The 15,639-nt window shown below is 44.6% G+C and overlaps 2 protein-coding genes across 6 annotated transcripts in view; one reads left to right on the top strand and one right to left on the bottom strand.

The window, feature by feature from the left end:
* Window positions 1-2,151: 2,151 nt before the first annotated feature.
* The window catches only part of LOC139774695 (uncharacterized), a 192,825-nt gene continuing 179,337 nt past the window's right edge, over window positions 2,152-15,639 (bottom strand). For 3 of the 4 annotated variants that reach the window (XM_071710124.1, XM_071710126.1, XM_071710125.1), the window contains 2 exons: window positions 15,186-15,386; window positions 2,152-2,549 (listed from right to left, as the gene is read on the bottom strand). In XM_071710124.1, coding sequence (XP_071566225.1) covers window positions 2,492-2,549; window positions 15,186-15,386 — 259 coding nt within the window. In that variant the 3' untranslated portion in view covers window positions 2,152-2,491. The remainder of the gene's footprint in view (window positions 2,550-15,185; window positions 15,387-15,639) is intronic. The other variant, XM_071710127.1, reaches the window with a different exon arrangement.
* Window positions 7,924-15,639, top strand: part of LOC139774688 (netrin-1) — a 189,244-nt gene continuing 181,528 nt past the window's right edge. The window contains exons 1-2 of one of the 2 annotated variants that reach the window (XM_071710108.1): window positions 7,924-8,255; window positions 8,344-10,089. In XM_071710108.1, the coding sequence (XP_071566209.1) occupies window positions 8,718-10,089 (1,372 nt within the window). In that variant the 5' untranslated portion in view covers window positions 7,924-8,255; window positions 8,344-8,717. Of the gene's footprint in view, window positions 10,090-15,639 lie in introns of both variants that reach the window. The other variant, XM_071710106.1, reaches the window with a different exon arrangement.

Below are 15,639 nucleotides of genomic sequence, written 5' to 3' on the forward strand. Positions count from 1 at the left end.
AACACGCATACAAATTACACGATACAGAGCAATACGTGATACTTCTGTGGAGGACAGGGAACAAGAAGATAATACAAGTGCCAGGGAGCATTCCTAGGAAACTCGTTGTTTTACCGTCTACGGTGTTTTTCTTTCTTTTTGTCCTCGAAACGGGTGCGTATCTCTATTAGCGAGCGAATCACTTCGCGGACCGTAGAATCGTTCCTAAGCTTATCTGTATCTAAAATTATCGAGGCGAAGCGACAAATTACGCGATTCACGTAGACGTCATTAGCACGTTTCTCGAGTGGAGAACCGCGATGGTGTCAAGCGTATTGGCGAAGATATGCCGTGTTCCCCGCATTCTAAAGCGATCATCGTTTTCGTTCTTCCTAGAGAAATCGAACTCTGCATGCATTTTCCAAAAAGTATCGCAATTAATATTTTGCTTGAAGTAGCGAGAAAGTAGCGAGTGCCCCGATCTTTTACCGTTAAAAAGGGGTCAAAGAACTCGCAAATTACGAAAAGTATAGAGATCTCGCTTAGGTGTTTTTATCTAGAATAACTCAATAAATGAATTTGGATAACATTTATATATACGTATATAATCGTTTTACATCTTTATATCAATTTGTGAACCAAAAGACGCGTCGAACGCGAACGATAAAATGCATAAGTCACATCTTTAACTTCTTGTGTCATCATCCAGACCCTTATAAAACAAGACACAATATTACATCATGTAATATATCTAATGATCCACAAATAACTTGCAGATGATTACTCACTGATTTAATTTTGTTAATTAAATGATTATAATTAACACATGGACACTCTTCTCTCGTAAATTTCTCATGCATGTTAGAAAAATGAGGGCAAGCAATAAGCAACGATTACAAAAGATTAGCTACAACGTCAATAACGCATTTTCATCCTTCAAATAATTTATTCGTGAGCGGTGAGCAAAAATTAGATGAACATCGCATCCGTGTCCAAGCAGCTTGACACTTCGCGCATTTTCGCTCTAAAATTCGACGAGAATTAAACTCATAATGTAACTCGTCTCCATCCCGTACGAGAAAACGTTAGCGGTGCTATACTTTGGAAGTTTCGGAAGCGATATTCCCACATTATTTAGTCGTCGCGCGACCACGATTCTCTACACGTAACACGATAAAAAAAAATTAACGTTTCACCGGCAGTCGAGTGCTTCCTCGAGGTGTCACGCGTTACTTTCAACGGTATATTTCGTACAAATACTATACTACTTTTAGACGTAATTTGTAAGCTTCGTAGAGCGAAAAAAAAAATATGGGAATTAAGCGAGGCGAACGGATCGCGGCGCGGACGAGCGCGATTTCACACGAGGGAAAGCGGTAACTTCCGCTTCTCTCTTTCGTAAAAGAAAGGAAAGAAAAAGAAGTTATCACTACGACGCACCGTACGTGTTCCTCGCACGGCGTATTCTCTACCGGGGGATTTTTTTTTGTTCTCGTCGCTCGCTCGCTCGTCCCGCCGCGGATCCGCGTTTTAGAACCGCAATGTGTTTTTCACAGACAACCGACGTAAATATCTCGCGACCAAGCGCAGAAATCGTGAACGACATGGTAGGCGCACGCCGTTGTCTTGTAACATTGTAAATTACTATAAAATGGCGAACGTTTAATAAATTATTTGATCAAACTCGCCGGACATCTCCTTAGCGTATCCCGGATTTTTCTCCTTTTGTCCTTCCGACGTTATCGAGCAAAAGAAATAACGCAAGCTCTTTGTGGTTGCATGATATTTAACACAATATGATAATCGGTTATCTACCAGTGTCCCTTCTTTTGCATATAGATACTTTCAACTTCAAAATTGATTTTTTCGTAACAAGGATAATCGAAAGAGAGACAACTTTTGCGAAAAGAAATTATTCATAGCTAAAAATAGCAGGTAAGATATATATTACAAGAAAGAGTATACTTAATCAGTTGTTATATTAGATATTTCTACTGCGCTCTATATTTTAGTTATAACGCTTAAAATATAAAGTAAAGACGAAAAAGATATATAACTGTCGTTTCATAGAAGGAAATAATACATTTTACATTGCAGATCAATAAATTCTATAAAATTTTTCATGATAAAATAAAAAGAAGATATAACCGATGTATATATAATGGGAAACAGTTCTATTTTATTTAAAAGAGTATTTTTTTATTATTAAATATTTCTCTTAGTAGTCACTCAAACATTCAACAAGTTGAGTCAGAATATATTGAGTGACTAACCCAATTTATAATATCAAAATACCTCTCAAGTTTCCTGCAACGTGTCATCTTTTTATTAGTTTCGAGACGTCGCAGGCATAAATTAAAGTTCCACTTAAAAAAAGGGGACGTTCGATGGGGCCCTCCGTTCGTGGAATATTTGCATGTAGCCCCGTTTGGACGTCATAAATTCTTCGACTTCACGTGGGGTTAATCCTAGAATCGTGAATGTCGGCACGAACTTTGCTCGTTCCCGAGGATTACGCAAGATGCGCTGGCCCGGCCATAGACGGTTTCAGGAAAGCCGCCGATCGCCGCCTGAAAAAAAAAAGGAACAATCATGTACATACGTTAATCAACCGAGGAAGATGAATCGTTCGCCTTCTGCGTTCTTTCAGCCCCCCGGGATTTCCGTGGGAACTCGTTCAAGGAATTCACGAATTTACTCTATTGTTCTCACATCTTCCTCTCAATCCCGTGAGAGATTGAGAACTTTCGAAGTATACGTCTTGCTTTGTCTTACATTTTCTATCGGTAATTATTCGAGCTGTATTTCTACCTCGACATTTTTATTGATGAAAGGCCGATTCCATTATCGAAAATTTTATTAAAAGGCTTACGTTTTAAAGTGATTTTATTTTTCATTGTCCATATCGTGCGTAATCAAGTATATTTTTACTTCATTATAAGGAATTGTTACATGTGGAGAAATTTATTTTGTGATCATTAATTCTGTTTTATAAAATGACAATTCTGTTCACTAGAAAACTGAAAGACAAGTATTTCTTAAAAACTTTGTTCTTTATTTAAAAAAAACTTGTCGGATTAAACTCTCAATCTATAAAATACATTCTGAGAAATAAGTAGGACGATTTGTGTATTGCAATCACAATGCCGCAAACTTCTTTCACAGCGAAAACTGATAACAACGTGCGCGTTCAACGGGGACCAACCGCTGTCCGGACCGACACGACACACGGCTTCGGCGCGACGGAAGCGACATGAAAGAGCCGTTTCGTTGAAGCGGAAGGAGCACGGAGAAAGAGTGTCCTCATCTCTCTCCTTCTCTGTCGCAGGCAGGACGAGAGAGGACATTGCGATCGCGGTCAGCGGCGGCGACGGTGATAGTGACGGTTTTCAAGTTTTAATCCGCGCGAGGGCGAGGAGACCTAAGCCGAAAAGCCCGCAGCCGCGGACGTCATCACGGCCGCTTCGTGCCCGTCCAGCCGCTCCTCCAGATTACATTAATTCGATTAATGGATGCCGTCCATCGTCGGTGGTGGCCGGACCCGCTCGTTCGCTCGCTCTCGCCGTGGCCGTCCTCTCTTGTCCGCCCCGAGCTTCGATGGAACATATGGATTCGTGATCGAGGCGGTATACATCGCCAACGCAACGAAAAAGACGCCAGTCGCGAGATCCGAGAGAAACGCAAACTCATTTGCATTTGCTAACGGACATACTGATACTCATTAATTTGCTAGGATAACTTTGCATTTCTAATAGAAAACAAGATAATAATGATTATGATTTGTATTGGCCACGATCTGAAGAAAAATAAAAAATAGAGATTTCAGAATCGTTAAAAAATTTGTTAAAATCAGAGAATATATTCAGAGTTTTATTCTATAAAATTATACATACTCCAAGGATTAAAGCTCTCATTTCGCGAGTAATGAATAGTTGATGGTAACGATGGTAATCTCCGGCCTCGTAAAAATTCGTTGATCCGTCAGTCGGACTAAATGAATAATTAATCGAAAGATCGTATTGATCGACCTGAAAACAGTATTCGTTATTTTTACAAGGAATATGACATTGCGATCGATATCGCTATTTTCGGATCGACAACCTATATACGATTTACATATGTTGCCCAACGACACGGGCGATTAGAGCGAAAAATATTGCATGGAGTTTTACGCGCGCGTTTACACCGCATGATTTGTACAACGGTTGGTGCGAAATCGGCTGTAAAAACTTATAATCCATACGTGTAATTTTGTATCGCGTCGCACGTCTTCGTACACAGTTGCTATAGTTGCTATAAATATCACGGAGGAACAAACGTAAATAACGCTTCTCGCACTTCCTGGTATTCTTCCGCGTTTCATGGCGTAGCGCAGTAAGAATGTACGAGTACTCGTAAAATGCGAAGCCGAGTCGAAACCGGGTTTTCAATTTAAAAAATTATTAATATCTCCACACGCGAATGTCCGTTACACGTTTTAATCCAGTTTCCAACATCTATAAACATGTCAAAGGAAATGCGTAGTTCGCTTAATAGAAATATCGCTTCCACACTTATAAGATACTAATTGCAAGTGCATCGCGTTTACGGAATTGCGTGATATTTGAGAACCGAGGTGATCTTCCTCTATCGTAAATGACAATGTGCCTCGAAAGAAAAGCGTCGAGCATTGTGATAAAAAATGCGAATGAGAGATCCTCCTGTCGGACGTTACGTTATTAAGCGTAATTGTTACTTTAGTGACTTCCAGTCGCGAAATATATTCCGTTGCGTGCGAGGATGCGCGCTCTCGTGTGTAACGTCCTAAATAAGCTTCCCCCGATTTCCGACGTTGAATGCGAAGGCGAGAGGCCGCCGAAAGAAGAGCGCGTTTTAACGCGACGAGGTAGCGCCCTGTGAAAAGCATTCCAGCCACCACCTGCGTCCGAACGCCCATAATTATGTTTCTTATGCGCGTCCGCTTCTGGTACGGAGCGTTTGGATATTTTGCCTGCCGGAGAACGGCAGTCTTTTGGCGCGTAAACGCCTTCTGTTAGACTGCAGGGCGCCTTTAAACGGTGCCCTTCGTTTTCATCTCGCGCCTTTCATCTCGCGCGAGTACATGTCGCGCCGACGCGCGTTTGTAGTCGGCACTTTGGACCTCACACTTTACAAAAGCGCGTATTTAGCATAGGTTTAGATATGCTTGATACTTTTACAGACTTAAACTTGATTCGATATTCCCCGTTGAAGATGGAAGCGATCTTTTTCGAGTCAAATATCGAATTAAAAAATGATTGAGCGTTGTATACGGTCCTCCGTAATTTTGCAAATCAAGATTTCATTAAAGTAAAATTTATATTAACACTCTTAACCGTAGAAATTTAATACTATACATATTTCTTATTATTTCTATTCGCATATATTTTTCCATAATGACCGATATCAAAGAAGAATGCGATAAGAATTTAAAATAATTCTCGTACATAAATAAAATTGACTGCATAGATACAGCATAATTGACAAGCAGATACATAATAATTAGCGTCACCTTAATTCTAACAAGGCAATCTTCCATCTCGGAAATATTATTTCTAAAAATACACGAGCAGTCGCGAAGGTGCTGAAGGCATGGTTATCACTCTACCGACGCTAGAGAATCACCGCTATTAAAAAGGAGGCTGCTCCGAAACTGCGTGGCTCTCTCGCAGGGAGAAAAAACCCACACACAACGGATACTTTAGATCACAACCGGATTCACGCTCGCCGCGGAGAGATCCGCGGCTCTGACTTAATTCCCCAGGACCTATATTTATCGTATCCGATACCAGATTTCGAGCTGTCAAGTCGGACGGGGCCAACGAGGCCTTTCCACATTGCGGTCCAACAGGAGAGTTCGCGTGACGGCAACGGACACGTTGCTCTCCTCTCCCCAGTCCCCATTCACTCTCCGTCCCTCCTCGGTCGGCTTCCCTCTTCCTTCCTCCCTCCCTTTCTCTCTCCCGCTGATCCTCGTCCGCCTTTTTTCTTTTTCTTTTTTTTTCTTCCTCGACCGCCAATTCGACGGCGCCGACCAATCGAGCGGCAGAGAACTCGCTCTATAAGCTCAGCACGCAGGCGGACCGGGTTCCTCTCTCGACGAAATCGACGGAAGAGGAACCCCCTCGCCCGCGGGGATCGCCGCCGTGAAATAATCCGCTGATAAATTCCTCCAAGATCTGCCTCTCGCAGCAGAAAGGTAGAGAAGCGAGCGATTCTTTACGATCCGCTCGCGGCGGTTGATTCCTTGAATGAACATGTCCCATTGACGAGCAACGTTCGATTGCTTCATCGATTGCCGCTTCGCGTCCTCTACCTTGATTAGCAATATTCACACGAGATGGCTCATATTTCTTGAACAGGCAATCGTATAGTCGAGAATAGATGAGAAATAATACTTTCTCATCTAAAATGTGTTGAGATGTCAATAATTTAGCGCACAAGAATTTATAAGCAAGAGAAGAATTTTGACAATTTTAAGCTTCAAGGAATAGATCTTAGTCTTTGGTCAATTTTAAATGGACTTTAAAGACTTTAAGAGAAGCCTAAATTTTGAAATCACAGATATCAAAATATTTTGTATGTTGAAACCTTAAAAAAATCACGAGGAAAAAAAGAACAGTCCAATCATATCATTTTAGGGGAAATCATTTCTGCTCATCGAATGTATTTTGACGTTCGGGATATACGTATTTCCAATTGAATCTGTATCTGCTTATTATTCAATCGGTCATTTGCATTAATTATTCAGTAGTTGTCGACAGCCTATTTGCATCTTTATGATGTTGCACATTATGATGTTGCAGGATGATACATCCTTATTACACGAGGTTTTGCGTTTTAACTGCACCTTATATTTTACAATTAAATTGCAGCACAGAAATGCAAGATAAATCGTTAACTAGATTCGGTTAATCAAGGCATTACTCAAATTAATCAATGGAGACAATATTCAGCGGTAGGTCGCAATGTAAATGGAAGTGGATTACATCGAGCAATATTATGCCTGGGTATATAGAGACGACGACGACGACGGGACGGGCGAAGACAAACTAATGTACACGCTATGCACTATGCAGTAGCAAATAGACAAACTAACGCGAACATGCGCTATCCAGTAATAAAGACGATATAGAAGATTAACGTAATATAACGCGTCATATACATATACAAATCTTAATCATGGAAAAGTAGGACTTCAAGACCTTCTGTACAAGCGTAAGAGATAAACTATATATAAAACCAGATGAGTAAACAATTTTTGGCGTAAAGGAAAATATCGTTTTTTGTTGTTATTATTATACATAAAATTCTCTCAAAAATGCGACCTATCTCGGAATAGTCCGTTAAGTAAATCATTAAATAAAGATATACGAGAAATATTCTTCTCAAAACGCAACGAGAGTATTCGAGAGAGTATTTCTACGTGCGAGAAAAACCTGTCACATATTTTCTATACACATTAGAATAATCATAAATTGCCCGAGTATTTTATAACGTCATTGTATTCATTAGCCACTCTCTTCACAGCCGTCTCTCTGTTCTCAATTAGAACCTCGTACCAATTCAAAAGCAACGAAATCCCAAACCCAAACGAGCCAACAGGTTAACGTTTGAAGCCGCCGAAACGCGGGCGAAATAAAGGAAACAAGAAAAATCACGTGCTGTCCCTCGAGGGAAGCACCCTCGGGGCCAGTCCAACGTTTCTGGTCCATCGTAGCACGCGCGCGGCATCCCTCCGCGCTTGGATCCACGATCCATGGACCAGTCTCGCATACTGCGGAGGAGCGGGGTGGGGGGGGGGGGCAATGTCTCGTCCGATTGGCCCGCGCGATCTCTCGCAAGCGTGCGAGCGAGAGAGTGACGCGTCGTTGGTCGAACGGAGACGGAAGGAGGAGGGGGGGGACCAAGAAGGGGGTAACACGCATCGGGGGCTGCGGGGAGCGGGGAGAGCCCGCGACCGGAGAGGGACTCCGCGGCAGTTCGGAGTTCGGATGCGCATCGTGCGAGGACGGCGTTTCAGTTAGCGGCGAGCCGCTGTCGAGGTAGGGTTGTTTTATCGCCGGTCGTTTCCGCCGGCGCCAGTTCGTTCCGATCGCAGCCGATTTCCTCCTTCGCTTTCGCGCGGCCACGGAACTCGTTTCGCCGTTCGGGGAAACGAGACGCGTTCTCCGAGATCGTAGCGAGGGTGATATTCCGCGAGTCTGTCTGAGTGCGAAAAAAAAAAAAAAAAAACAAATAAATAAACTTTCGAAGTGGTGAGTCAGGCGGCTCCTCGGACGGGTCCGGTTTCGGTGTGAACAAGTGCGTTTATCTTATTTCGCGAGACTAAACGTATGGTTTTAGATTCATCATCATCGTGTCGCGTTCCAAGTATTCCAACTTGGCCAGTGCCAATATAATGTGAGCCGTGAGTGACAGAGAGACGGGTTTCAGCGAGACAGAAGTAAGTACGACAGAAAATTAAATTGCGCCTCGATTTCAACATGACGCGGAGCGAGGCCTAGGACCGAGATCGCATCTCAGTTGCCCCTTTCCGTAGAGGGGAGAGTAAAGAGAGCGGGAGGGAAGACGGGGAGAGGTGAGTGAAGCTTGAAGCTTCTCGTGATCGTCAGGGTCGCGTTGAGCCGCCAACGACACCGTATACCGCGCGGATATCTGCCGGAGAAGCAGGAAGAACGGAAGGAGGATCGGAGCGGGCAGTTCGCCAGCGGTGCAGGATGGCGGAGAAACGGTCCGTCCGTCCGTGGGTCGTCCTCGCGACGATCCTGTCCGGGCAGCTGCTGCTGCTGCTGCTGCTGCCGCCGCAGCCGGCCCGCGGCGAGATCTACACCAAGATGTTCTCGAGCCAGCAGAACCCGAGCGACCCGTGCTACGACGAGGACCGGCCGCGCCGGTGCATCCCCGACTTCGTGAACGCGGCGTTCGGCGCGACCGTCGAGGCGTCGTCCACGTGCGGCACCGGCGGGCCCACCCGCTACTGCGACGTCACCGACGAGCCCGGCGGCACCACCGGCATCGGCCACTGCCACGTGTGCGACGACAGCACGCCCCGGCGACGCTTCCCCGCGAGCTATCTGACCGACCTGAACAACCCGAACAACGTCACCTGCTGGCGCAGCGAGCCGCTCGTCAGCTCGCAGAGCTTCTCGGCGCCGCCCGACAACGTCACCCTGACCCTCTCCCTCGGCAAGAAGTACGAGCTTACGTACGTCAGCCTGCAGTTCTGCCCGCGCGCCGCCAAGCCCGATTCGATCGCGATCTACAAGTCGATGGACTACGGCAAGACCTGGCAGCCGTTTCAGTTCTACTCGTCGCAGTGCCGCCGGGTCTACGGCAGGCCGAATCGCGCCACCATCACCAAGGCGAACGAGCAGGAGGCCCGGTGCACCGACAGTCACCGTTACACCGGCGGCGACGGCCTCGGCCCGGTCGGCAGGATCGCCTTCAGCACCCTGGAGGGTCGACCGTCCGCCGCCGACTTCGACAACTCGCCGGTGCTGCAGGACTGGGTGACCGCCACCGATATCCGGGTGGTGTTCAACCGGCTGCACATGCCGTCGGGCCCGGACCAGGGATCGTCGCTAAACGGCGAGGAGCATCACGTGGCGGCGATCGGGCTCGAGGAGATGACGAAGCGGGAACGCGAGCGCGAGGAGCGGCTCAAGAGCCAGAAGAACGCGATCCTGCACGGGCAGGATCCCCTGGTGACGGCCCTGCCGTCGGTCCATCAGGTGATCGCGCCCCAAGAGATGCAGTCGAACGACGCGATCGACGCCGCGGTCCGCGACATGGGCTTCGTGCCGGTCACCGTCTCCTCGACCACGACTACGCTCGCCAGCGTGGCGATCAACGGCCTGGGCCCGATCGCCACCGCCACCATGGCCCACCACTACGCGGTCTCGGACTTCGCCGTGGGCGGCAGGTGCAAGTGCAACGGACACGCGGCGCGCTGCATCCCCGGCAAGGACGGCGAGGTCGTCTGCGAGTGCAGGCACAACACCGCCGGCAGGGACTGCGAGCGATGCCGGCCCTTCCACTTCGACCGGCCGTGGGCCAGGGCCACCGCCAGGGACGCCAACGAGTGCAAAGGTTCGTACCGAACATATAAATTCCGTTATACTCCGAATTAATAAATTGGAAATTCCACGCTTGTGCCGTGAAGATTCAATTTAGGTCGCGATGATTAATGTACATACATTTCTACCGATGCAGGTTAACTTCAATCTCGGGTTTTTTTTCATCTCTTTCTAGTTCTAAGAGTCAAAAAGAGGATAGTAAGTTAAGCTGGGATTAAAGTTGATCTACATTCGTAGAAATGGACATAATGAGCTAAAAATTAGCATCTTTGATCTGGCTGCACATATGTTATGTTCGTGATAAAGTCTAATGGATGTCGTTGCGATATTTGATATCTAAAACATTAGCATGCTTGTTATTCTTCGTCCTCTCTTTATCACCTTTCTTAATGCATTTGCGCACCAACATGCTGCAACGTGTCGCTCTTGGTATATATTTAATTTACGTGGACAGAGAATATGTAACTCAATATTGTTTTACGTAATACTAGGTCGAGCAATTAAAAATTACAATAACGTTACAAATACTACTAGGTCGAACAATTAAAATTTGAAACCGTAATTAAACAGCGTCATTAAATGCAACATTTTATTTTTATATTAGATATCTGGTCAGCTCGATTTATATTTCAATTTGAATTTTGGTTACACGAGCTGAAAAGTAACTCAAAGCGCACAAAATATCTCCACAACATAATTATTTTGTTAAATAAAAAGACCAAGATATTTCATCCTGATAAATCGTTTTACCAAAATGCGTCGGTTGGCCTCTTGTTGAGTAATAAGCCCCAAATTGAAGTTAGGCGAGTTTGGATACTATAACGATTATTCAAACCGTGTGATGTATAACTGCAATTTGATCTCGAGACAGAGAGAATGGGGATTTGTGTGTGCGAGTACGGATGCATTTTCGAGAAGTCTGAGTTGGGTTACATGGATTTTGGTAATTACGGTCAGAACGAGAGAGAGAGGGGGGGGGGTAAAGCTAATGTAAGCAGAATTATGTGTATTGAAGATATGCGTATATGCGAGTTCCGCAATGAAAGCGGATACTACGAGATTCTGCGAATGATTGATATACCAATGTCCTGTTGTGCCATTGCGTGAATAAATTGACCATAATAATACCATTGTTACGGGAATTAGGGCACGCAGTACATTAACGCAATGTGTATCCAATTATACCACTGTATGTATCAGGTGAAGTATGATACGCTGGACACACATGGATACGGTGATGTCGTAACTGTTCCGTGGAACATTGTTCCTTAAAATACTGTTTCATCACAATTTATCGCTTATGATATTACTCTGTTAGAAGTTTTAAGAAAAGTTCTCTGTTTAAATTAATTTGCAATCTTGTCTAATCTGATTCGGATTGCATCAATTGAAAAATTTGAATTGGCATTTATGTTTATAATACAGACGCGATATATAAAACAAATTTCAATAGATATATGTCACACGACTTAATTAAGATATTATTCTACTTTGCTCTCCTTCACATACAGTTCAATGCATTCGATTTTAATATAGGGCGTGACTCGATATTAAATCGAGATACAGAGCTAGAACAACATTAGCTGATCCAATATTCCTATTGGAATTGCCATGTTTGTAGTGGACTAAATATCTGAGTATATCGTGTTTACGATTGCAAAATTAAATGGACGGAAGTGCAGCCGACTCTGAAGCTGGCTAATCCGTTGTAACTTCCGGGCAGCGTATCACTTTTGACCGTGTAGCAGTGAGGAGAGATTGCAATGCATATATTAAACTGGGTATCTATCACACTTTACGATTGCAATATCATGGTAACTAATTTTTTGCCCGGCAGCCTCGCCCTATTTTCGCTTCGTCGTCATTTTTCCGTAATTCCGTCCCGTGAAAAGTAATCTCTGCTGCGCGATATCCCCGATGCGTTTCTAATTTTACGATCTCGCGCGGCATAATTAAAATTTTTTAACGGACAGAGGATACTTTCCATAAAACAAACGCATATTTTATTTAACACTTGACTGTGCGCGTACGTGTTTGATGTGCAGGGTATTAACTTCCGAGTTTCTCTCCCATTAATCTCTCCAGCGATGCCAACGAAGCCTGTCAATATTCAACAAATCACTATCAATATTTTGCCGTCGAGATACAAAGTGACTTAGAAATATCGTCATGCTTTTTCACTATATCGTAGTCAGTTTTCTTTCCAGCAGCAAAATTTAATTGAACATTACTTTCTCGCAACTTTTGAACGCTCAGCTCAGTGCGAGATCTCTCGGGCAGAAAACGCGGTAGGCTTTAAACGAAGCCAGTGAACCTTTACAATTTCATTATTCGTATGGCGAATTCGATAAATATTCCGTTACAGGGGTTTCTCTTTGTATCCGCAAAAGCCCGCGTTTCAGCTCTTGTTAGCGCAGACACGTCAATTCGCGTTTTCTTTTTGCTCGCTCCGCGAATGTTGCTTCCTCCCGATTCGTCGCGGATTTCAAGGCTACGGCAATAATCTCGTATCACGAGTCTCTCTCTCTCTCTCTATCTCCAGGAACGCCGGGCGTATCCAACGCCCGTTATTCAACACGGGGCCATATTTATTGAATTTGGGATCGGGGGGGACCGTGGGGTGCGCATCCGGCGCGCGCGTATGGCTCTTTCGAGAAGTAAAAAATAAACACCGAGAAGAGACTCTCGCTCGATTCCGCGTCCCTTCTTGTCTATTCGTTCCCCCCCGGTCCCCCCGTTTCCTCCCTGCCATCCTTCTCCCTGCACCCAGCGCTCTGTCTCTCCTCGGAACGATCCCGGGGTTAGGCTCTCGTACTCTCGAGGCTCACCCCTTAATTCGAAGCGGCGAAGCGTTGCCCCGGAGTCCCGGTATCGCGGAGAGGCCGCGTAGCCGAAATCAAAAACGTCGGAGGGTAAAACCACCCTCTAAAATCGTTTCGAATCGATAAGGGACGCCACCAGTGCTCGCGCGTCCCGCGGTCCGGATTTTTTGCAGGCTGGGCGGGACGGGAGGGGGTGGGCCGCATCGCGGCGAAAAATGTAATCGGATTTAATTGGATCGGCGATCGCGAAGGAGCACCCTTGTTTATTTTCGAGAGACACGCTGCCTGGGCGCGCGCGGGCAAGAGAGAGCGCGATAAAGGAAGCGCCCCGGGAGCTGCGGTTCTCGTCGTTATCAGCGAGCTCGATTCTTTTCGCGCTGCAGCTGAATTTCAATTTCGCGATTAGTTCGAGATTTTAATGGCGTCCTTCCGGCAATTATTGTTTGTCCAAGATTCGCTGGTTCTAAATTAATTCCCGAAATGAGACATCCAATTACAAATATGTGTTCAACGCTTTCTGTTCTTATAACTTTATTCCGCAAAGTTTATAAAGAATTAATTCACAGCGAATCAGCTGACAGATCACGTCAGAGAAACAAATTTTTAATCGATATCGTATGAAGCATAATTTAATTAATACTTATTAAATTATACTTATAAAATGTTCCGTGATGAGCTATTTTGTTTTCTTTCGGAAATTAAAAATGATATTGACAGAATGAAAGAATATTGCGATATAGCCACGAAAGTCAAGGCATTCATATTTCGGTGTCTGTTTTCGAAGGGCAAATAAGCTGAGAAAATTAGAGTTTACATTTAATCAAATATAATCGCCAATTCAAAATATTTGATCCGTTTCTGATTCAAATTAATTAAATAATTGACTCGCAGCGAACCATAACTAACCGCTCTCCGCATTAGTTAACGCAACGCGCTTTCCGCAATTGGAAATGGGCGGGAAAAGGGCGAAACAGTGAATTGTGTTGGTTCAACGATAACTACGATTAGAAAACGCGAATCCAGGCAATTAATTATGGCGACAGCTATGTCGCGCGTTGTGCAAAAAATGCGGAATTGGCCAGGAGACAATAATCGTGCGAAAATAATTGTGATACGCCACTTTCGAACGATCGAGTCGACCATTCTCCGCGCCGATCGGTTCCGGCTACGCGTTTCGACGCGATCGGTCATCCGTGAGCAGATTGCCCCGCGCGTGGAATTCCCGCAGATTGTCGCGCGAGCCGATTCTCCTTCGTCGTACAATTCTCTCGCGCCACTTCGACATTGCGCTTTCACGCGTGTAGATAATCGTCGGTCGATCCGCCCGCTTCGAAAGGACGAGCATACATATGTATATCGTGGAAAAATGTTTGTAACTTTGATTAAGTCAATTAAATAATCAAAGTACGCGAGCGTACTATTTTTTCAGTGAATTTCACGAAGAAAGTTCGCGTAAAGCGCGGAATGTGTTTGCGAACGCGGCGTATCGATGTTCCCTATGTTATTCTGGCGCAAATCGAAAAACTCCCGGTTTGCGCCTGAGTAATTAACCGATACTAAATAGAAGTCGAATCGATGCGCCCTGTTTGCACGTGCGAAATGCATAATATTTAGATTGAAGAATTCGTATTAAACTCAGTTCGAACTCGTTTATTTCAGGCGAATAAAAGTTGGAATAATCTTGGGACAAGGTATACGGGAATACCACGTCGAGTAATGCATTTTAGCAATCGAATTTCCCTTAACATACGGACGATCTTTGTAAAGAGACACTTTTTATAATTTCACGGTATAATTCTATTGGTGTTAGTGATATCATTCTCCTGGGAACGCGAAAATTAATCTATCAGATAAAACAATTATATCGCCAGCCCTTGTTTTTCGAGCCGGTAATTTCAGTCCATCCCTGTCAGAAGTATTTGCATCTCCCCTACAGACGCGTCTGCCCGGATTATCGCGCGCAAAACGTTTTCCGTTTCCCCTTCGTTTCGCCGCCGATATATATCCCCACGTATACGTGCGTGCATGCGTGCGTGCGAAACGTCAACCGCGCGCTAAATAAAAAAATCTCACCGCGTTACGGCGTGTTACGTACGAAGAAATGTCACCATTAATTACCGCGGTTAATTAATTTCAGACACGAGAGAAACTGCGCGCGATCTGGCGCCAATTCGGGCTCCCGAGCCCGTCGGCATTCTCTCCGTACCTCCCCCTTTCACTCCCCGGATATCGGTTATCTTTGATTGACTCGTTTCACGTTGTATCGAAAGAAAAAAACGCTACTTACCTATTAATTAATACGTGCCGCGAGCCAGGCAATTTCTCTCCGTACAAAATTGCGCGAAGTGGCACATACTTGATGAACCGTCGGTCGCTTCGTATTTTCGATATAAAGGATTGATAACCCGCGATCGGCCATTTTCCCAATTCACAATAATCGGAAAGATATTTGGCAAGATATAAGGTGGTTGTTTCTCTTTGTGTATAACTAGAACAATAAAGGAAAAAAGTGAAACGGATAATTTAAAATTATTGAAGGAGAAAAATTTATAATCTTTTACATTTCCCTATATAGTATACTTTTAGATATTTTTAAGTAGCAGTAGTTAAAAGATATCTTGACACATCTCTTGTCGTGAAGAAAATTGTATTCGTTAGAAACAAAATTACAATAATGTTCCATTTAACGATTTTTCATGATACGTTCGATGGGAAACTATAGCAGGAGTAATTTCGCGAGT

This window comes from Temnothorax nylanderi, unplaced genomic scaffold (assembly GCF_030848795.1).
Source record: "Temnothorax nylanderi isolate EJ_2023f unplaced genomic scaffold, tnyl_v1.0 TNYL_tig0085_pilon, whole genome shotgun sequence".
In the NCBI taxonomy this organism is placed as follows: domain Eukaryota; kingdom Metazoa; phylum Arthropoda; class Insecta; order Hymenoptera; family Formicidae; genus Temnothorax; species Temnothorax nylanderi.